Source organism: Nilaparvata lugens, chromosome 6, assembly GCF_014356525.2.
Source record: "Nilaparvata lugens isolate BPH chromosome 6, ASM1435652v1, whole genome shotgun sequence".
Lineage (NCBI taxonomy): Eukaryota > Metazoa > Arthropoda > Insecta > Hemiptera > Delphacidae > Nilaparvata > Nilaparvata lugens.
Window position 1 is genome coordinate 55,597,790 of NC_052509.1, and position 24,780 is coordinate 55,622,569.

Genomic DNA, 24,780 nt, shown 5'->3' on the forward strand with positions numbered 1-24,780 from the left:
GTCATTATTATGGAATCAACTGCATTCATGTGCAATATATCTCATTATAGTTCAATATATAATTTATATAGTATTCTTTTAGGTATCGCCTGTATTACTATAGATTTAATTCAGATTCAGTTACATCATTTTCAAGTATTTTCTGAGTTATGATATCTAGTGTGAGATATATAGCAATAACACACTTTTTAATGTATTTTACACGAAATACAGTCAATTAATTGAATTGTCAATTCATTAATCACCTACCTATATATATAAAGCAAACAGCATCCTATAGTAGTCCAAGTTCAACTGAATTGAATTTATAAATAAGAATTTAGAAATCATAAGCTTGAAAATTATTTCAATGGGTTGAGGAAATAAAGCTATCTCTTTTGCGTATTTTAAAGGACAGACGGCATCTTGGCTTGGCCATATATTTAGACACAACGAATTCACGCTAAGAACACTGAAAGGTATATTATAATGATTGGACAAAGGGCTCGTGGAAGACCCCGGCTACAATATCTGAGGCGAGTTACCAAAGATCTAGAGATCCAGAGCTACATCCAACTGAAAAGTACAGCTCTGGACAGAAAACGATAGGAAGCTGCCTACCAATCGAATGATTGAAGCTATATGCCAGGCATATTTTAGATTCTATTGTGGAGTCTTTAAGCCTTGATTTCTAAATTCTTATTCAATTTTTTTTCTTAAAAATTTGTAGGCAAATGCAAATTATATAGTTTGTCACTAAACTTACTTGAATTTTTCCATCACTGTGTTGAAATTTTCTCTAGTCACCCTGCCATTCGTGTTGTCAACTTCCCCTTTCAGGGCATTCAATACTTGATCTGAAATTCCAAAATAAAATAAATAAATACTGGTGCATTGAAATGGAAAAAATGAGTGAGAAATTAAAATTCGATGAATTGCGTATTTTCCTGTTTACAGCGTTTGAATATTAATTTATTTCAAGATTGGAAACAAAAATTTGAAGTGTATATAGGCAATGAATATTGAAGTTTCATTGACAAATAATAATAATATTGTTATTATTGATGATCATAGCCTACGCATGTTCAACAATGAGAAAAAGTATTTCATTCGAATACAGTTTTTTGTTGAAAAGCAGAGGTACCTGCAAAAATACATCTCTACAAATGAAAATAGATGTATTTATATACTATATAATAAGTGATCAATGTAAGCTCCCTGTGGATTCTAACTACATTTTGCCGTTTGAGGTGAACCTTTGGTAATCTATGGTAATACTAGACTTAATAGTTTGAAACTACTAATAGTAGCCTACTAATTCAATTTGGATACATTTCACATTGCCCGGTATGATAAGAGATCTGAATAGGTATTATAAGAGACCTGAATAGGTATGATAAGAGACCTAATTGGTGTTATTTGGCCAATAACACCAAATTTATGACAAGCAAAAAAATAACCCATCAAATGTGACTATGTATAAGTTGAGTAGGCCTAGGTACAAATAGAATGAAATAATTACAGTCAGCAAGCAAATAAAATGGATATTTCTAGTTCAAGAATCTACCTATATTATTTGTTGATTGGAATTTTATTATGTAGTATTTTTACTTATCGATATTACCGTATTTATAATTCAAACGGTACATTGTATTGTTTAAAAATTATTGGTTGAAATAAAATTGAATTGAAAATTTGATTAGGTGATTGGGATTGAGAATGTCTTTATGAGGACGGTCATTTATTTTTTTTAACAGTTGACTGTTATAATGTTAAATCTTTTAACTTATTACTGTTGAAATTGTCAAGTTTCAAATTCTATCAAAATATTTTCCAATTTGTAAACTTTTTATTTTTTCTAAAGCTACGTTTACATCGAAATAAAGTTATCAACAAAATATTAATTTCTCCGTCATCATTGATTCTATTAGATTGAACATAACTTATCATAAACATGAGTGTTTGTCAAGTGTTTTTGTGTTTGAAAAACACATATATGTTTATCTTGTTCATGATAAGTTATGTCAAGAACGGATAAATGAATATTATTTCTGTTAATAGCTTTGGTGTAAACGCAGCTTTAGAAAAAATAAGAAGGTTACAATTGGAAAATATCTTGATAGAATTTGAAACTTGACAATTTTAACAATAATAAGTTCATACAAGTTTCAGTCGTATCTGAAATAGAATAAAATAATGGAACTAGTGATTCTTTTGTTAATTCGGAAAAAATTGCTCAGATAAGACAACATTATTTAGATAATTTAATAACATTATTTGTACCATATATAGATGGGAATATACAAGTAATGTGTATTGTTCTAGAAAAGTAGCCTACATAATTCATAGAACTTTAAATTTACTTACTTGCAAGTTCCTGGCTTCCCCACAGATTTATGAACTCAGGGCAATTACGGATTGTTTCGAGGTCACCTCCATCAAAGGAATCACGATCATTATTTTGGCTCTTATTATTGAAGTTATAAACGTCGAAGTCTGTGGAAAATAAGGGCGATTTTCATATATATAAATTGAAACAGGAGACACAATATAGATTGAAAACACTTGAAAACTTACATTAGAAATGGGGGAAATTTTCGGAGACTGAGTCTCCTTTCTCAACCGAGCAGACTGCAGTTTTGAATCCAACGGTCATGTGACCACAAGGTACGCACGGAGACTCAATTATTGTAGCAGCAGAGACCACAGATTACGCAGTGCAGACAGATGGAGAGAAAAAGGTTACAGATTCAGGGGACATTATGGGGTATTTAGGGGGCGGTTACAAACGGGATATTTAAGATTTGAGTGAGTTATGAATAAGGACAGGTGTAGCTTATGAATTGATAGAAAAGAGGAGATTTAAAATTAGAAATAAAAAAAAACCCGTTTCATTGACAACATATTTTTCATATGGCCTCATGGACATGATACCCTCTCCCACTTCCTCAACTCCAACCACTCTGTCTCCTTCACCTGGAATATTTCTGAATCCTCCATCAACTTCCTAGATGTCAATGTAATCCTTTCCAACTCCAATACCTTATCCACCAATACTTTCACCAAATCCACTCACACTTAATAGTTCCTACACTTTGAGAGTTGCCATCCCTACCACATCAAAAGATCCCTCCCACGTTCCCTCTCAATCCGAGGCCAAAAAAATTGCAGTGATCCCCACCACCTTGACCAGTACCTCAAAAAACTCCACCAATCCCTCCTGAAATGTAACTATCCTGAAAGGTTGTTACAGAAACAAATCTCCTCCAAAACTGGCACTAATCCAACCACAAAAAATTCCCAAATCCCACAAACTCCAAAGCTCTGTACCACCTACTTCCCTGGAATTGAAAACCTCAAACCTGTCCTTGAAGATCTGTTTCATGTCGTCTCCTCCAATCCCTCTACCGAACACACCTTTTCCAGCAACCACCCACCCTCATTTATAAGCAACCTCCCAACCTCAAGAAAATTCTTAGTAAAAACAAATCACTCACCTCTGATGAAATCCCAACTCCATCTGGTACCCTACCTAGCAAACGCCTCCACTGTAAAACCTGTCCTATCACTGATTCTTCCATCTCCTTTAACAGTCCTATCACCAACTTCACCCACCAAATCCATTAATCCAGTAATTGCATCTCCAAAAATTGCATCTACCTCCTTTCCTGCAACTTCTGTCTTGCCTTCTACATAGGTGAAACCACCACTGCCCTAAACCTCCGGATCAACAATCACAGGGCTTCCTTTAAAAATAATACTTCCCTACCCATCCCTACCCATGGCTCTGAGCACAACAAGAGTTTTGATCAATGCTTCAAAGTCAAAGTCCTTACCACCCTCCCTCCCACAGCCCCCACCATAGATGTCAAGACGAAAGAATTGGCTTTTATTTGGGTGCTTGGAGCTGCTTCCAGTCCTGGTCTCAACAGACAGCAATAGTACCATAGCTACCAACTGTTTAATTAAATTGAAATAAATTTCATCATATCATAATAAATTTCACAGCTATCAAATATATGATATATTGAATGTTCAATAAAAATGAAAAATAAATTTCATTCAAGTTCAATTCTACAATTCCTTTCTCCAATTTTAGTCTAATTCTTTTTTGATTTCTAATTTTAAATCTCCTCTTTTCTATCAATTCATAAGCTACACCTTTCCTTATTCATAACTCACTCAAATCTTGCATATCCCGTTTGTAACCGCCCCCTAAATACCTCATAATGTCCCCTGAATATGTACCCTTTTTCTCTCCATCTGTCTGCACCGCGTAATCTGTGGTTTCTGCTGCTACAATTGAGTCTCCGTGCGTACTCTGTGGTCACACGACTGTTGGATTCAAAACTGCAGCACCATTCAAAACTGCAACTTCATCTGTGACTGCAGTCTGCTCGGTTGAGAACAGTGAACTCTATACTAACTGGAATGGATTAGCAACACAAAGAAAGTGAGGCAGCTGGTAAAGATAGGCAACCCGCATTGCTGTGGGATTCGTAATTTTGTAACACATTGGCTCTTATGGAAAAATGCATTGCACAGTTTCAATTTCTATTTTATTTCTATATTGTATGTCTTATTCCATGGAAGCGTCATTTTTCCTCTATTAAGCAGTTCCTTGTTAACTTTTTGAGAGCAAAAATAATGAAATAGGTTGAATATGGATAAAGAAAAGATTTTTTTCATTTGTGACTGCAGTAGTTTTAGTATTGTCACATTTTCACAAGCAAGGGAATGACTTTGGGACAGATTTCAGAAAAGCGTATCATTTATTTATTTTTATTAATTTAACAAGGACAAATATGAACTGTCATGAAGTGATTGGGAATCAGGCTCATAGTCCTTATTATTCCAATCCCGAATTTTGTTTGTACACAGTCCAAAGGAGGGCTGTGTTTAATTGAAACTATTAAACACAGTCTTATGTATATTTTGATAGGATATACTATTGTTTTTTGGCTTATATGATTTATTGTTAAAGGAAAGATTTATGATTTATTGTTCAAGAAAATATCTCAATTTAATAATAGATAGGCCTACTTACAGCAGGCTATGAATGTAGAATTATGTAGGTATGCATTGGTGTAATTTCAAATCATGTAAGAGTGGGAGTTTCAGAAATGAAGCAAATAACGAGGAAACATTTTATTATATTATATAACTATGATAAGAAAACAGTAAAATATGCTACATAATTACCAGAGTAAAATGAACAATTTGAAATTAATTACAATTCAGCTGATAACAATCTCATATTTTTAAAAATAAAAGTAGGTAAATAAAATGAATTATGTGGACTCATGATAATACAATAAAGAAGGATTATTGAATATGTAATGATAGCAAGTGATGGAAGAAGCTGCAAGGACATTGCCAGCAGAATTGCCCAGGCTAAGATTGCCTTCAATAAGAAGAAAAATCTATTCACCTCAAAAAACATAAGTCTCGACGTAAGAAAAAACATGTTGAAAACGTATGTATGGAGTACTGCAACATATGGAAGTGAGGCGTGGACAATGGGGGTGGGAGAGGAAAGAAGATTGGCTGCATTCGAGGCATGGTGCTACAGAAGAATGATGAAGATCAGTTGGAGAGATATGATTACAAATGAGCAAGTTTTTGAAAGAGTGGGAGAGAACCGGAACTTCTTGAAGTGGATCAAGCAAAGAAGAGCACAGCTGATTGGCCACATCATCAGACATGACACTCTACTGACGAGGATAATGGAGGGAATGGTTGAGGGAAGGAATATGAGAGGAAGACCTAGGCTGGAGTATATGAAACAATTGCTACGGGATATGAGATGTGGATCATACTACGAGCTGAAGCGGAAAGCGGACGACAGAAAAGCATGGAGAGCTGCTGCCAACCAGCCCTACGGCTGTTAACCCAAGAGAGAGAATGATAGCAATATACTAGGTATTCTGATCACATTTCAAATCATGTATGTGTGGGAGTTTCAGAAATGATGCAAAGAAATCTATGAAGAAACATTCATATTAATAATTGTATTATAATTATGACCATATGATAAGCAAACAGTAAAATATGCTAAATAATTATTATAATATTGTAAATTGAACAATTATTTATTTGAAACGGAAAGGTTTCAAAAATTAATCACAATTCAGCTGCAATATCAATATCATATTTTTCAAAATAAAAGTAGGTAGGTACCTAAAATAAATTATGTCATCTCATGATGATAACACAGAATTATTACCGTATACTAGGAATATAACCAAATTTGTTGTTTTATTTTTGGTCAAATAAACTGATCAATATAGAAAAAAGTATTGGAAATGAATGTAAAACAAAAAGCTTTCTTCAAATTAATTAATAGACTAAAAATGTTTGACTTACATGTGAAATGGTATTTCATTTCCTTTAACATGCCCATTCTTGCATCCTAATGCAACACAATAGATCACCATTTCTCGGTTGTATTTTTATTCAATTCTACACATTTTATGACAAATACATCACAATATTTAAGAGAAAAGGTTGTGATCTAATACTGATAGCCCTAATACTCATTCAAATCCGTTTTTCAACTTTAAAAATGAAAAATCGTACTCAAGAGTTGCAACAACCTGCTTAAATGTATGAGTACGAGAGAGAAGGGAATCCCACACGGTGAGCCTGTCTCACTCACTCCGCCTTACACACTTTTGGCAGTAGCTTAGCATTGGACTGCCCGGGTACGCGCCACCTTAGTCCTCCGACACACCCAGAACCTGACAGGAGTGGATAGCGACTATCTCATCCATCGACACCGTACGCCAGCGACAGGGAAAGACTGTTTTGAAAGAGTCTCGAATTGGCGTGTGCGTTAGGCGCCAAAACCGGACACTTTTACATCCGTACAGAAACGACAAAGTCAGACACATCAAATCTCTGACACTTCAAAAACAAGACAGTCAGGTTATACTTCTTGGACGGACTGTACTACGCAGAGCTGACTGGTTTTCAAACAATGGTATTGTTCTGATGAATTCCCACATGTAGGCTATTCTTAACAAGGCCATTGACAATTTATTTCTGAAACCTATCACTCTTTTCTATCCCTCTTCGTAGTAATATCAGTCGATGACTGATCTTGTAACTGTATAATTCCTATCTATCAGTCCTATATATATTTTATAAGTCCTATATATCATTCCTATTTTGTGCAGTTGTCTCTCTTTTCTGCAGTTATTTGGAGCTTAAATAATAGAACTATTAGTAAATTTCTTGACTCAAAACAAAAATAACTTCACTTAATAGGTCAATTGTCAAGATTAGTGAGTACACTGAAACTTCTCTATAATTCGTAGTTTTGTCATCAAAAACACTGTAATTAGTATTCCCATAAAGATAAATACACTAATATGCCATAATAACTGATAACTCCAGTAATGAGTTCATCGAAAATTATGCTACAGTAACTAATAACTCCAGTGATGAGGAGACCGAAAATCACATCAACTGATGAAGTGAATTGGAAAAAAGGGTGTTGTGATTTATCATTAGTAAGCTGGAATATTAATTGCATGCAATTACCACAATTTACCCATTTATTCATAACAGCTAATGCTGATTGTTAATTATTTACCCATACGGAGTGAACTTTAAAGTTCTATGGGTTCACATATAATAATATAACTAGAGACACCCTTGGTTGAAGAACTCGCTCTTGAACAGTTGTATTGATCTCTGAAATCTTTTACAAGTATGTCAAATTAATATTTAACAATATTTTCTAATATTCATTCATAGAGGCTATATTATGAATTAATTATGGGCAAAGATGGGATCAGTATCAATGATATAATTTTCTCGTATTTTGTTTTATCAGCCTCGATATTGCAGAGCTTGATATATAATTCGTCACCCTCCAAAATTCGTATTAAATGCTTGGTCCCGTAAGCTACAAATTATATATAGGTTCTACTGTGTTGAATGTAGTCTAGGCCTAATGGAGGGTTAATTACTCGAACATTGAGAATTTTGAATATAATAAAATTATTCAGTATTGTTTTTCATTTTGAATGTCATTTTCAATACTGGAAGATATACAGTTATCATTTCCCAAAATAGCGGGAAAATGTTATTTTTTCATGATAATATTTTGATGATTGATTCTTCTACGTTTTAATGACGGGATTTGCTTTTGTCTGTATATGTATGTTGGCATGTTTGTAAATTAGCTTTTGATGATTACAGCTTGGCAATGCTCTCGGTTTTATTTATAACAGGTAATATTGTCATCGTCAATACACGCCAATCAGTCATTGGATGTTTTTCCGATGTCCGAAGGGCTAATTGAAGTGACATATTGACAATGAGATCTGTTTATAAATGCTGTACGAGGTCTACTGTCCACAGAACTACTAGCTACAAGTATTCAACTGCAGAAGTCGGAAATAGACATTTCATTTTACTCATGGAAGACACCCACCCTTATCTATCTACTTCACGTCTATGAAGATAACAATATCAAAGAAACAGAGTTGAAAGTACAAAGACATAGAGATGGAAATTTAGAAGTGAATGAATTGCTATAATTCAATTACTCAGGTATATTAAAACTGACTACTTTAGCATTTACCTGATTAATATTACCGCAATCATTATGTTTTAAATTCAAATTTGCGTTGCGTTGCTGTCACTCGGCTGCTCTCTGCACCATTTTCTCGAATCATGCAATAACTTCAAAAAAATGACGTCAACAAACTTGGTGACTGAACACCAACTGACACCAACTGACTCTCGTTTTCAACTGACAATGGCAAACTCTTTCGATCAGCTGTTTTCAACTGACGATGAAAAACTCTCTTGATCAACTGTTTTTAACTGACGACGGAAAACTCTCCCAGTCAGCTGCTACTCGGTTGATGAATATTATTACCGTACCTAATCATTTTTAAGTTCCCTCAGTGAGTTATCCTAAACATGAGTCCTAATCCAAATGATGATTCTCGTATCACAAACTCTATATTTCAAACTTAATCAAAATCGTTAGAGCCGTTTTCGATTTCCATCAGACATACAAACAAACTAACAAACAGAAATTGAATACGATGATAAATACGTCTATAGTAACATCCATATGGGAACGTCTGTTATAGTAGACTGCACAAAGCTAATCCGATGTTAGTTGGAAGAGCTGAGTACCTCCTCACCCCTTACCATAAACTTTGCCAATTCTTCAGGTGTACTGTATTATGAAAATATCAATATCAATTGTTACTTATAATCAGCTGCCTAGGGGGCCTAGGCCCCCCTCAAGGATCATATAAATAATGAAAATGCGGGTCTATCTACACGAATCCTCAGAGTCTCATAATGATTTAATACTTTTCTTTATCAGCAGTAGTATAATTCCTTCTACAGTATCAACAATGTAGCAAAATTGCCTTGAAAGTATGGTTAGAGAGTAATAAAGAATATACTTTTCTCTGTGGTATAGTTTGAATACAGAATGGGTACACTTATTGATCAGAGCACAATAAGTGAGTTATTGAATAAATTTCAATGTGAGAATTAACAAGTTGCAAGATGTCACAGTGAAAACAAAAGAAAGGGCACAATCAGACAATCAAAAATGTATGTAAAGGGTTGTTGAGAATTAAGGAAACAGCTTGATGTATCTTCAGCTTTCTAACTGGAAGTTATTTTCCAATTAGAATATGATCCACAATGAAATTGTTGAAATTGTCATTGTAAAAGAAAAATTTATCTTTTTCCATGATTTTTAAGAAATCTGTTTCAGTGTATTCCTACTCTAGGGCCTCTCTGTAGACCCATATTTCTAATAAATATTCCATGATTGAATTAAATAACTAATAATGTATATGTTTGTATTGATACTTCAACCACATTTGTATAAAATTGAAAAAATGAAGCATATAATAACATCTTCTAATGTAACATTTATGGGGAAAAACCCAGGTCCCTCTATCCTTTGGGGGTATATTCCTCCCCCCCCCCAATACCCCTTGGTTTTTACCCCCCCCCCTTTAGCAGTTTGGTGAAATGGCACCACTGAAGTTGAATGAAATCAACTTGGTAATTGTATGGCAAGATTACGATACATATGAGCTCTACTTAGAAATGGATTGTGAAACAAGATAATTGTACTGGAATGTAATAAACTGTGATATTTTCATGATTATATAAAAGCAATTTAGCCATTCATTTCAATCATTGAGAGAAAAACCAATAAGATGCTCATATCATCTTCTCAAATCTTAATACATTAACAATACACTACCGGTAATTCACGTGTAAATAATACTGATGTGGTCGATTTCAATGAACATTAAATGAAATGTTTGTTTTCTTCTAAATGTCTATACTTGAGCATTCTGTTAATTTCGAACAGAGATCACTTTTACGGAGTTTTCTCAGATGATGCAGCAATCACTGAGGAATATCCAAAACATAACTCAATAATCCAGGAGAGAGTCATCTAAAATTAAAACTATTAGTGCAATATTGCTAAATTATTAGTGTTTTTCAATAAATTATTAATCCTATAAATGTCTCTTAATTAAATGATAAGTTATGGAGTTCCAAATATTATAATATTTTTCGCATTCCCATTTTTCTTTTTTTTATATTTGAATCGCTTCATTTGGGTCACTCGTTGTTTAGTCGAATATAGTATTTAATAGTATTATTCAGGTTTATCTATCACATAAATCTCTCTCAGCAGCTACTATAAACGCTTAAAATAGGTTGCTAGGGAACGATAATGATAAGAATATGTGATGAATAATCTATCCTGTTCTAGGCGAGCAATATTTCTGTATCACAGATATCCAAAAACTTCAACACTAAAATGTGAATATCTTTGAAACGGTTTGATATATTTATGAGCGATTTCCACCATTCATTGCCTCTTGAAATTCTTTATTATTTGAATCTTGTATTAAAACCTTCCCATAGAAAAGTTTTGATTCAATGTGGCGGAACGAAGATGGCACACCAAAATTATTTTGAAGCTACCTACAGAATTTTTTTCCAATTTGAATAAGAATCCCAGTGGAGCCCACTTTTATATTATCTTTGGAAAAGGAACATTAAGCTGTTTTCCTATTAATATTACGCTGTAGGCCTACGTGAATCCATGGGGCTTCATAGGTTTCTCCGTATGAGTAAATGATTCAGAATCAGAATTCAAATTTTGTTAATCAATAATACCAACGACATAGCAACTGCCATCACAATTTGTATCATCAATATTACGCGTATGCTACTGAAGGATAATAGTCAGGCAGACACACAGGAGCAAGTTATTTTATCTCATGCAGTACTTTCAATGTTACTTTTATATCCTGAAAAAGGACGAAGAAGTGAGTAAAATATTTTGTTGTTCAACGAACTTGACCTGTGAAAAGGTTCGAAGAGTTCGTGTTCAAAATTTGAAGCTGATCGATCAACTCTTTCTAAAGTTATTTGTAGTGCATTCAAACAAACAAGCAAACCCACAGACTGGCAACAACTTTGAACTTTAGTAAAGAGTAAGAACTTGCTAACGCTCGTTCAACAAATATTATTGAGAGAACAACTGGCGGTATTATCAAGTTGGGAGCACATAACTTGAAGGAGTCAAACTATTTCAGTGTAGGGGATTGTGTATTTCACAAGAGAGTGTGGTTCTGAGGGATATAGGCCTATAGTGAGAAAGTGAAGAAGTGAGGATTTAATTGAATTGCAGTTTTAGTTTTTTTTTGCACGGCCGGCCCTCTCTCACATTCAACCATCAACCCTCCAGTACGATGCTACATCAACTATATTATACAATCCTACTCGGTGGAATGGGGGAATTCACAATATTACAAGCAAGAGTTGATAGTAATGAATATTATTGACACAAAGAAATTTACAAATCTAGGCATGGGAAAGTCGAATTCAAGATAGGTTGTGGATAATTATGTCTGAAGCATTGTATGAAATAATAACAAAACCCTGAGGGGTTTTGAAGAAAGGAGAGCATTAGCACACAACCGAGTAAGAGAGAGAGAGAGAGAGTGAGAGCGAGTGAGTGTGTGTGTGTGTTAGACAGAGAGAGAGTGTGAGAGAAAGGCACAGGAGTGATAGAGAGAGGGTGATGGAGGAGGAGAGAGAGAATGAGAGAGGAAGCAATAGAACTAAATAAGGTTGAGATAATAGACAATGTCACGCATGAGTATTGTCCAATGGTGGTCACACACACACTTCTACAGTCACACTAAGTTCTAAAAAGAATATTTCAAAGAAAGTACAGTCTGTGCCAAAATTGAAACCAGTTTACTTCCAAGCTATTTTGCCAGCTTAATAGACACAAGCGTCAAAAGCTGATAGCGACAACTAGAGACTGTTTTCCAGGTAGAGAAATTAGTCACGGACTCGCCCCGCCAAAACAAGACACTTCTTTTTCAGCACAAGAACGACAAATGTAGCCACCGCCAAAACAAGACTGATTTTCAGTGCTAGGATGGATGTGTCTGACTTTGACGGTGGTGTATCCTGACATCGCCCCGGACTGCCCGTTCCAGTTAGTATAGAGTTCACTGGTTGAGAAAGGAGCAGGGCCGCCCCGAGGTTAATAGGCGCCCGGGGCACGATTTTGATATGCGCCCCCCCAAGTATAGGGCGGTAAGTTAGTATTTAAAAGTAAAGCCACATTGCCCTTCCAATAGGAGAAATTCCATCCTTTCCTTGATAATCATGCTTGATAATCAACCAGTCAATATATACATAAAAAAGGTGTGCTTGCAATTTATATTGTAGTTATGATTTTTTAATACATCATTTGGATACATGAGAGAAGTCCAGAACAAATTTCTTCATGCAAAATTTCCTTGTGCCCAAAAACCTCGCATTTTCAGTTCATTTTTCAGCTATTTCTGCATTATCCAGTAATTGGACAGATGGTTGAAGCCGAAAATTAGGTATTTTTCACAATACAAGGAGCATTGTTGTCAGTTGTAGCTGGAAATCTAGATGAGATAGAGCGCTCTACCTGATCTTAGATTGTAGGCACAAAAATACGCTTAGAGGGACTATGAATTATACATCTAATAAATGGTAACAATCGGAAGATATCGGAAGATTGATCAAAAACTAAAAATCATCAGAATTGATTTTTCTTAAAATTTTACTCATCTCTGGAAAATCATAACTCAGTACTTATTGAAGATAGAGAGTTACTAATGATCTCATTTCATTCAGAATTTTATAATCTGAAACAAAGGCTATAGGGCAAATTTCTCCGTCCGATTAGTTACTTGATTTGGCAGAAATAGCTGAAAACTGGAAAATGAACTGAAAATACGAGGTTTTTGGGCCACTCTGTATCCAGCACAAGGAAATTTTGCATGAAGAAATTTTTTCTCTCTTAATGACCTCTCTCATGTATCCAAATAATATATTAAAGAATCAGAACTACAATATAAATTGCAAGCACCAATGTAAATAGTGGCTGGACTATATCTCCCTTCTTGAAAAGAGATTTGACTGTAGCCACTTTCCAAACATCTGGGATGCTCAATTGTCTCCAGCACACATTTATCAAATTGACGAAGCGAAGTTTGAAGAAGAGTCCCCCATGCTTGAACAGCTCCATATTCAAACCATCCGGCCCAGCTTGTCTTATCTTATACTCTTTTCTAACCTTGTATTCTGCAGGCTAAAACCTATTTAATTTTAAATTTCCATTGATATTCCTGAATTGAAATTTAGTAACCTAATTTTGTAGGCCTAACCAGCGACCAATGAAGACTTGCAGGTTACAGGGGAAGTGGACGAGCACAGGCTCACTCAATGATTGAAAAAATTTACGCCTATGCTATGTGTAAAGTGACTGTATTTACCAAAGTTCAGTCAGTGAACGTCCAGTTTCTATTGTTTATGCAACAATTTACACTACACATATAAGTAATGAGTTATACATAGAAATGGATTGATAAGAAAATGGTTCAAGACTTTCAAGGTGAAGGTGAAATAAAGGTAGGCCTACTTGAACTGATAATGTCGGGGCAGTTGTAGCCTAATCATTATACGACCGCGGCGCCCTCCTAGCCGCGGCGCCTGGGGCGACCGCCCCGGTCGCCCTACCCTTTAAGCGGCCCTGGAAAGGAGACTCAGTCTCGAAAATTTCCCCCATTTCTAATGTAAGTTTTTAAGTGTTTCCAATCTATTTATATCGTGTCTCCTGTTTTAATTTATATTACAAACTTTAAAGTGTCTTCTGTTATGTGCTAAATATATATATATATATATATTATATATATATATATATATATATAGAAGATAAAATTATATCAATAGTCAATGAATATAAATAAAATTAAATAGGAACAATTTTTTTTTTAAATCACCATTTACTTCTTTTTACAAAAGAATAAACTTTCAAAAATTATATCAATATCCACTGAATATAAATTATTATAATATCACATTTTTTCTCGATTAAAATCAAATCTTCAATTCGAGATCTATAAAACTTGATAGTAAATATCAGAGTAATCGATATGCGGACATCTTTTAACTGAGAATTTATCGTAAATAATTGTGTTGCACATTCCATGGTATCACCGAAACAGAGTTAACAGAATTAACAGATCATTATAAATATAGAGGATATATAAATTTAAAATAACAGTCTCGAAATAAAGTTTTATTGAGAACAAATGTAAAATGTAAATTCTAAACTTGTAATTTATAATTTTTTGGAATTTAATATCGGTGACGTGTTCATAAAGTCGTCACTGGTTTGAGGTGTGGCTTTGCTCTGTACTTGGTAGCTCTTCTCTAAAAGATGGTGGCTGGCTATGGAAAAGTGTTTTGTGCTCTCTGAATATTTTTCTGTTCAATTGAAATTTATAATGTTTTAAATTGAGTTTTGAACAGTTTTATGTATAATTTGTTTTGTGTTTCTAAAAGCCTATAGCCATTGTTTTTCAACTATATAAATCGATAAGTATTTAGCTTGTGATGATGCTAGATGTTTAAGTGTGTAAGGTATTGTTTTGTGGATTTGTGTTGTATATTGCCAAAATTCTTATGAAGATTATAAGTTGATTTGCTCTGAAAACTGGATTTCTCATTCATAAGAAATAGATCCATTCATAATTTATCAAGAATCTACCATTTTGGAGCCGATAACTTCCTTTAGGTTAATAGGTGAGAAATACTATCCAACCTATTTAGGAGAAATTGGTAGCACAGCAAAATAAAATTGAATAGGAACCCTTTTCTTGAAATCACCGTTTACCTCTTTTCACAAAACAATAAACTTTTTAAAATCATAAACAAATTTTGTAACTATGCATTTTGGGAAGTTTCATATACATCCCATCCTTAGTGGATGAGATGCATATTAGTGCAAATGCATATATATAGTGAGGTCTACGTTATAATGGCAGCGGAGAAAGATAGCAGAACAACGTTGCCGATCCACTGTCTTGCCAATGCCTTCTATAATAATAATAATAAAGCTTTATTGACATTCTAAATAGAACAAAAGCCTCTCATATGAGGTAATGATATTTTGTGCTGGCAGCTTGACAGTAACTTCAATAACTATTTACAAATTTACAATTTCTTGATGATTCTCTCCCATCTCATTCTGTCCCTGGCTATTGTCGGCCACATATCTCCAACTCTTTGGGTGAGCTCGTCTCTCCATCGGCATGCTGGACGTCCTTTCCCTCTGGCCCGATCTCGTGGTATCCACTCAGTGCATATTTTCGCCCATCGCTCTGCTGTCATCCTTGCCACATGGCCGGCCCATCTCCATTTTATCAGGTGAGCTTCTTTTTGTAGGTATTTCACCTTCACCTGCTTCAGTAAGTCTGTGTTTCGTCTTCTATGATGCAGTCGCAGTCCCAAAATACTCCTTATCATCTTCGTCTGCGTTGTCTCCAATCTCTTGTCTGATTGAGCCGTCAGGGACCAAGTCTGAGCACCATATAATATAGCTGGATAAACACATTTCAGAAGCAATTTGGCTTTCAATTCATTCGAAAAGTCGCCCTTGAATATCTTCTTCAGTGCCCAATATTTTTTCCAACCCTTGTTTATCCTCAAACTCACGTCCTTTCCCGTTCGGTTCTCAAAAGAAAGCAGTTGGCCCAAGTACTCATACTCATTGACATATTCTATTCTACCACCTGTAACATCAATTCTTTCCATGTCTGAATTCGTCATTACTCTTGTTTTGCCTGCATTCAGACACAGACCAATTTTCTTGCTGGCTTCTATAAGTTCAACAAACATTTCTTTCATCTCTTCCGCACTTTTTGCCACTAACATCACATCATCTGCAAATCTTAAGTTGGTTAGTTGATAGCCATTTATGCACAAGCCTTTGCTCTCCCAACTTAAACGGCGAAAAGCATAGTCCAAGCAGCAATTGAAGATGATTGGTGACAATGGACATCCTTGCTTGAGTCCTTTCCTCACTCTAATACTCCGTCCTCTTCGCTCCAACTCGATGTACATTTCATTATCCTCATACAAGCTTTTCAATACTTCAATGTTTTCCACTTCAACACCCGACTCCTCAAGTGCATTCCAAATTTCGCAGTGCTTAAGGCTATCGAATGCTTTGTGGAAATCTACAAATCCTATGTACAAAGGCATCTTATACTCAATGCTCTTCTCAATTATTTGGTTCGCAGCTTGTAATTGATCCGCTGTAGAGTAACCTGATCTAAATCCGGCCTGTTCTGAGGGGTGGTTTTCGTAGATCTTGTTGATTATTCTGTTCTTGATTATGCTGGCGAATATCTTGTACAGAGCCGAGGTTAGAGTGATTGGCCTATAATTTTTAATATCCGAGCGAGATCCTTTTTTGAATAGAATTATTACTTTGCTTCTTTTCCAGGCTGAGGGCACTTGTTTCTCTTTCAGTATTTTATTGAAAAGTAATTTTATAGTGCTCATTAACACATCCAACCCGGAGATTATCACTTCGTTTGTAATGTCATCATCTCCAGGCGCCTTGTTCTTTTTCAGTTGCTTGATGGCTTGTTTTATTTCCTGCTCCAATATATCTGGCACTCGAAGTTCTGGCTCCTCTTCTCTAGTGTTCCTTCTTTCTGTCTGATGATCCATTCCATATCCTTCTTCATAGAGCTTCTCATAGAACAATGTAACTTGTTCTAATATCCTCCCTCTTTCCGTTGTTGATGTTCCATCTTCTGTGTCCAACTTTGGTATCCATCTCTTCTTAACACTGCTTATTAGTTTATGGATGCTTTTTGTAGACTCTGAAGTGGCCATTATTGTTCTAATTACCTTCTCCTCGTAATTCTTCATTTCCTTCCTTATTCTTTTCCGAGCTTCTTTTCTGAGATCTTGATGTTTCCTCTTTTCTTCTTCTGATTTGTTCAAAATTCTATTCAATCTTTCTCGCTCTTCGATCAGCTGCTTTGTCTCTTCAGATAATTTATTGCTCCTTCTTGCAGCATGCTGACGAACTCTGTTTAGACTTCTTGCTGCTTCCGAAATTGAATTTACTATTCCTTCATATATTTCCTCAACTGAACAGTTCTCTGAGAGGTCTCTGTTACTCATCTCTCTCGTCAGATTCCTGACAAACTCTTGCTCATTCAAATCGGTTGTTCTTATTTGCTTTTTCTTAATAAAATATCTCCTCTTTGGCATTATTAATTTTCCCATCAATAATCTATGGTCAGTATCGAAGTCAAGCCTTTTTTGCACCTCTAGCTTTTTTATCAAATTATTAGATTTTTCTACTATAAAGAAATCTATTTCATGTACAGTATCTAGTGGAGACTTCCATGTTCATTTGTCCGCTAACTGACCTTCAAAGAACGTGTTCATTATCTTTAGATTATTGCAGAGTGCGAAATCTAACAGTTTTTCTCCCCTCTCGTTTCTAACTCCAACTCCGTAGATTCCGTTTGTTCTGTTCTCTCCAAGCCTGCTTTTTCCTATTCTTGCATTAAAGTCTCCAAATATAATTACTTTCTCTCCAGGTGTTTTTGAGCTCAAAAGATTATCCAACATGTCGTAGAACAGATCGACTTCCTCTTCTGCGCTGTCCGAAGTTGGAGCATGAACTTGAATCACAAATAGTTTGATGTTACCTATCGTTAGCCTCAGGATCGCCATTCTGTCGGATATCCCTATAAACTGCGTTATATTATTTTTGATATTCTTGTTAACAAAGAATCCCGTACCTCTATGTCCCTATGTGCCTTCTATAGACGGTAGCATATTTAAACTAGGAAGAATAATGATTATCAATGAAATTCCAGATTTAATGTTGTCAACCACCCCAAAGATCTCTGCTACTGCAAATATTGACACCAGGTAGAAGAGTGAAATCTTTGGGGCGGTGAAGGCATTCAGTTCGGATTTTCATTTAATAACACTAATATTATATGATTATATAAATTAGCATCCGAAAGAATGCAATCTCTCATTTACCGTATTTCAAAAAAAGATGGTTTTTATTAAATAAAATAATTTGACACAATATCACGTTAAAAAGAATTCTATAATCCTATTTTGTATGTGATCTGCTGAAAAAACTTTTTACTGGTGATATTTTTCAATGTTTTTCTATTTGTATGTAAGCCTGTCGCACAGCCTTAAAACACACTGGACTGTAGTTATTCAGCTACCTACATTTGGTCTGTTGTATAAATTAGAATTCGAACCGTTTTGGGCTTATAAGCCTGTGGTACTTTTCTGTAAGTTGTGTAATTCTCATTCATTCAATAAATAAATGAATAAACCACACTAGACTTTTACACAGTACAAGTATGGAATCCTACACATACCCTAAAGAGTATTTGAAAATAATGAGAAAATATTGATAACAAATAATGGAAATATGTATTGTGACTTACCAAACTTAGCATCAGTTTTTCTTTGTGTATCCTCGTTTATTTGTCTTAGATTCGTACAAAATCTACAGGTGCATCGTCTACCAGGTCGTCCATTTCCTCCTGGGTCTCTACCTTCTGAGATCTGAATGATCTGAAAATGATGTTGTGTCTATGAAGTCTTGTTCATGATGATCATGATGATGATGAAAATGATAGGCCTATGCATGGGTGCCGACCTGCCAAAACATTTGGGCTCATTGGTGGGGTCTGGGGAAGGGGTATTCCATCTCCCCCCCCTAAAATTTTGAGGGTTACACACCCGGAAAATGTTCAAAGTTTTAATATGCCTAGAAACATTTTTAGGCATGATTTGATCATAAACAAAAACTAGCTTTTAGAGGCAGTTTGATTTAGTGAGATGATTTCAAATTGGTTCTCTAAATATGTTTTTGTGGGTTAAGAATCATCTACTGTCACTCAAACCGATTTTTTTTTATGAAATCAGGCTTTTTCACAGATCACAGTGTATTGGTGAACCAGGGAAGAGAATCTCAAAACACAATACAATTTGTTTGTATGCTGAGGAGCAATAATTTTTGACCAAAATTAAGCAGTTTTGGGCGAATGCCTGTTGTTTTTACCTGCATTGTATCTATCGTCTAAGAATGAATGAATAAAATAAAATTAAAACTTGAAGTTCAAATTCATTCCACGCTCATAAATACATGTAAGTTACAGAAAATCAAGATAGAGTCTAGTTAAAATACAATAATTTAACCAGAATCCAACAGTATATTTATGTATGGGTTCTATTCAAGCCTTATTATGATCACCTCGACACATATTATTACATTGGGTATCATAATTAGGACTAAGTTTAGTATTAGCAACTTTTGCATGAATATTATAATAATTATGTATATGTTTTGTCAATAAACTCCTCTGGTTGCAATTCATTGGCAATCGGAGAAATTATTATTATTATCTGAATTATGATAGAATACACATCTTAGAAAAAAGTTACAAATTTCTTATGAGTTAACCTAAAACTTATTACTATAGTGAGGTCCACGTTATAATGGCAGTGCTTGACAAGCAATGGTTTTGCTATCCTTGTCTCCACTGCCATTATAACGTGGACCTCACTATAGTAAATTCCTGGTAGATAAGTCCTATGTTGAAACATGAAGGAAAATTTTAGTGAAAGTGTAGCAGATTTCTCATGCGTGAACCTAACTTACTATAGGTAGTAACTTTTTATAACTAGGTACTGGCTTAAATAGTTACTTACCACAGGAATAATCAGCAGTAAAGCCAATAAGAATGTTTTGCAACTCCAATTGTATCCCTCCATGGTCGAATGAATACTTGATAGTATCAAAACGCTGATAATAAAACAGTACAATCAAATAAATTTGGAGAACAGTAATAATCTAATGGAAATATAGAAGCATAAAACTGAATCAATAGACGCTGCAAATAATAATAGTAAATAGACAAACAGTAGGTCTATGAATAGCATGTATAGGGTTTTCTAGAATAAATATATTTCAAAAATTGTCAAAAAACATGAAGTTGAAGATACCAACCAATTAGGGTATTTATTGGAAAAAACGAAAATTAATATGCCTACTAAAGTACCTACTCCCGAGTTGATAAACTCACAATATTCTCTTCTCCAACAAAACTCATGCGAAATAGGTACCAGTAAATGAATAAATGAAAAAAAAAAACATTCTATTTAGAAAATGTAGAATATTTTTCAACTTCAACAAGTAGGCTGTGTAGCGCAATATCAATACAGAAAGCAATAAAATATTCATCATTCAATTTATTAAATAAATGTTATTAAATTTGTAGCAAAAAAAAGAAACATTCAATTTACAAAATTTAGAATATTTTTCAATTTTCAATAAGAAGGTCATGTAGCGTGTAATATCAATAGAGATAGCATATAATTCTAATAATTTTCTTCTTCAGAATTTCAAAAGAATTCTTTTCTAAGACATTGAGTGTTTTATCCTTCTAAGGTAAATAATGAAAATAAATGAAAAAAAAAACAGTTTGTTGAAATTGAGAAATTTTTGAAAGTGAAGTGCTTGTATATTTTAGATATGTTATAAGATTTGAAAGAGTAGGTACCAACAGTTTTAAGCTGAGCCTGTTGCTCTATCCCAGTCTTTATAAATATAGTCTATTAAAAGTCTATTTATATTAATAGTCTATGAAAATATTATATTACAATTGACTGAACGCATAGTGAGGTCTATGTTTCAACTTGGATTTTCTTTCATATGTCTGTATGTATGTATGTATGTATGTAAGGCCAAACACGTTGATAGAATCCTATGAGATTTGGCAGGTATATTCCTTTTTTAACTGCGCGCCGATTTACAAACAATAAGGTGTTTTGAAATTTCGCATTTTAAGGATAATATATGGAAAGAAAAGGAATTCCTTCATACTCTGATATCACTATAAATATAATTATCATCTACTTTGAAGATAGGATCAATCAGACTATAGAATTATTATTAATAATCAATTAGCTGACAAGTGGATTATTCGTTTCATGCATTACACAGATGTCTGGAGAAGCCGGTGAACAGGTGACGCCAGATACTTGTGGATGAGAAAACTGCGTGAGGTCTTCTGTTCACAGAACTACTAGTAGCTAATATCCCAGTTTATATGAATAGCTATATAATCTTTCAATTGTATTGTATTATTGAATGGAATTCTATAAAAGTTTATATGGATAGCCCAGTTTTTATGGATAGTCATAAATTTTTCAAATGTGTTATTGAATGAAATTCTATGAAAGTTACAATTAAATAATATAGAGGACTAGTTTTATCAATATTTTACATGTATTTGGTCATAGTCTACATTGATGAATTTTTAATTGAAATTGAAAATTGAAAAATCCAAGAATACAAGTTTGAAACTTTACTTAATTACTGGAAACATGGTTTCAACATATTGATACAATTTTCAAGTGAGTAAATCCCAACTGAGAGGAACAAGTCCTGAGTAATAAATTCAAGTTTTAAAAATGGTACTTTTTCAATCAGTCATTTTATTTAGTAAAATGCATTACAAAATTGGACCCGCTAAACCTAAAATATTTCACAGCAGGTGCCTACAAATGATAAAACACAAAAATATAATGGATTATGCTAACTTTAACAATAAACTAAGGAGAGAAAATTTTTTCATGTAATGGGAGTTTTTGGGAATTCAATTTTCAGTTTAATACAAGTGTAACCCTCACCAAAATAGTTGATGAATTTGGAAAAATTACTGGAATTCAAATTAATAACAAGAATGAATAACAAGTTTTTGTAGTATCATAAATAATGAATATTAATTGAAAAAACAGGAGATTCGGGAAGTTTAAAATTCTACATTTGTAGTCCACTCACCCCGAATTCGTTGCCCTCTACTGGAGAGTATTTTCAGAAGAAAATCAGAACTTTACTCTGAAACTTGGGAGATTCTTCCACAAACTGCACACAGTATGAAGCTCAATTGCAGAATATTGAACAAGTTGGTAGATCGAGTAGATACACATCAGCATTATTGATTATTCAAATCAAATAAGTTTCATTCAATGTCACGTAATTGAACAAAATTAACACATTATTTTCTGATGAATACGAGTGTACAAAGCGAACAATATATTTGAAGCATTAGCTTACCGTTAAATTCTGTTTTATAATTTTATTTTCAGCGTTTGCGATTTTTCGAAGGTGGATGGAATGCCAAATATTTTATATAAATAGAATAAAATTCATTATATTCTATCTACCTTGGCTTTTCCTGGAAAATACTAGAATATAGGTACTAATAATAGAAGTAGGAAATACCTTATATTTCATCTCCCTTGGCTTTTCCTAAAAAAATATATAATTAGTGTAATAATATAGGCCTACTGATCATCGCATGGCATGCTCTCGTTATGTTGTTGCTAAATCCTTGTCGTTCTTCAGTATTGATCAAAACAATACACAATGTATTGCTTATCTGAAAATCACTTATATGGTAGGCCTACATTATAATTGATTTAGCTGTACTAACATGTTAGAGTAATTGACACTCAACGATACAAATGAATCCTCCAAACTTGTAAAGTACAAAATAAGTGTGGAGAAGAATATGTGTAGAAATTAAAAAAAAAAATCCATGATATTATTTACAAATCCCCATTCATATAAAAACAAATTGAAATAACTTATTGTCATTACAAAACAGATTGGTACGTTATAATAACAACGTCAAATTTCAAGGTTTTCAGATGCATACTCCCATTAAATATCATTCAAATGATTGTCAGAGGCGGCTAAATGATTGTCCTTTTAGCAGTTTTCCACAAACGGATGTTGTGGGATATTTAGGTTTAATGGTTGATTAATTAATGAGATTTGTTGTTTTGAAGCTCATTTTTAAGCAGCACATCCTATCTCTTAAAAACTATTTATACCTACATTTTTATGCGCAAATTCTATTTTTTCAGGTCTGTGTGTGTCTGTATTGAGTGTCATTGTGCGAATTTATTTTCCATCAATTTTGTGCACTGTGGTTAGTGGTTAAGTGGACATTATCGTCCAAACTTTGCCACTTCAACATGAATAAAAAAGTCATTAATAGATAAAAGTCACTCCAGACTAAACTATTCTATTACTTGCTGGGGTAGTACTTATCATACTCATGTGAAACCGTTATCTGGATTAGAAGTTTAAAAGGGACAGAAGTCTCTTGTAAAAATAATGATGAAAATTGAGAAGCTCTTGCTTCTCATTTTTGTTGATTTTTGGAAACTCTCTCCTCCCGACAGTATCTAACACTTGAAGACTGACACCTGACACCATCACAATCTTTTCTAGTACAAATATATATAATATTATATTATATGATAGAGACGTTAATTTTATGTCAACATGGGATCACACAAACAAGGTACCTCCATGCCATATTTGCTACGTTTTTTCAGTCATTTTCTCTTTGAAGTGGAACACAATTTATTTTATGACACTATATTGTCCCACTATTCCATGTTTTTCATATATTTTATTCATGAGGTCTATAAGGACACAAATCAATTTTATACTACAATAATAAATAATAATCTTCGAATCTGCAATTCATTGCTCTTCAAATTCTATTAAATTCAAAAAGTTCTTTATCCCTCATAAAAACAAAACAATATGATTCACAGTCTGTCAGTTCTACATAGGCTACCTCTAAAGCTGCTATACACCAAAGATATTAAAAAAAATGTTTATTTCTCCATCCTTATAGATTCTATTAGATTGAACATAACTTATCATACACATGATGTGCATTTATGTGTTTGTCAAGCTCCGTTCAATCTAATAGAATCTACCTATATGAGGACGGAAAAATAAACATACTGTTAATAAGTTTGGTCTATATACGCAGCTTTACAAGAAACTCTTACATAAGATAATATTTTTGAATAATAAAAAACTCAAGCAAATAACAGTTAATTGGGAAAAAATCAAATAAAAATAATCCTCGAAGAATCTTAATCCTAGTTATAATTTTATTCCGCTTTTGAGAAATGGGGATCTTTGTAAATAATTTTGTATTGGTTCTTCAAATCTGTAAGTCATGGCTCTTGAATTCCACTTTTCCGCTTTGGAGGAATTGGGATTTTTGAAAATAGTTTCCGATAATAATTCTAGTAATCTTTGGAAATGTTAGTCTCCCTGCATCATAATATGGATCATACCTTCTAAATAATAGTCTACCTACTTCATCAAAACAAGTGGCATAATAGAAACATGACTCATCTACTGACTCATCATTATATGATTCATTAGCATTGGTAAAACATTTATTTTGAGGTTTTTGTGACCTTGAAGACACCTGCATTGTAAAACGTTCAACAGTTCATGTTCTATTGGAATAAAAATGAACATTATAGCCTACATGAACTATA

The 24,780-nt window shown here is 33.8% G+C and overlaps 1 protein-coding gene across 5 annotated transcripts in view; it reads right to left on the reverse strand.

Moving 5' to 3' along the window:
• The window catches only part of LOC111059770, a 51,026-nt gene extending 28,605 nt beyond the window's left edge, over nt 1-22,421 (reverse strand). Inside the window, exons 1-5 of one of the 5 annotated variants that reach the window (XM_039431296.1) lie at nt 22,241-22,350; nt 20,107-20,200; nt 18,837-18,966; nt 2,347-2,475; nt 746-836 (exon numbers count right to left, since the gene is read on the reverse strand). Coding sequence is in view for 1 of the 5 variants with exons in the window: in XM_039431299.1 (XP_039287233.1) it covers nt 3,477-3,560 (84 nt within the window). In the remaining 4 variants the exon portion in view is untranslated. Of the gene's footprint in view, nt 1-745; nt 837-2,346; nt 2,476-2,556; nt 2,680-3,476; nt 3,731-18,836; nt 18,967-20,106; nt 20,201-22,240 lie in introns of those variants that run through there. The other 4 variants (XM_039431297.1, XM_039431298.1, XM_039431300.1 and 1 more) reach the window with 4 other exon arrangements.
• Nucleotides 22,422-24,780: the final 2,359 nt, after the last annotated feature.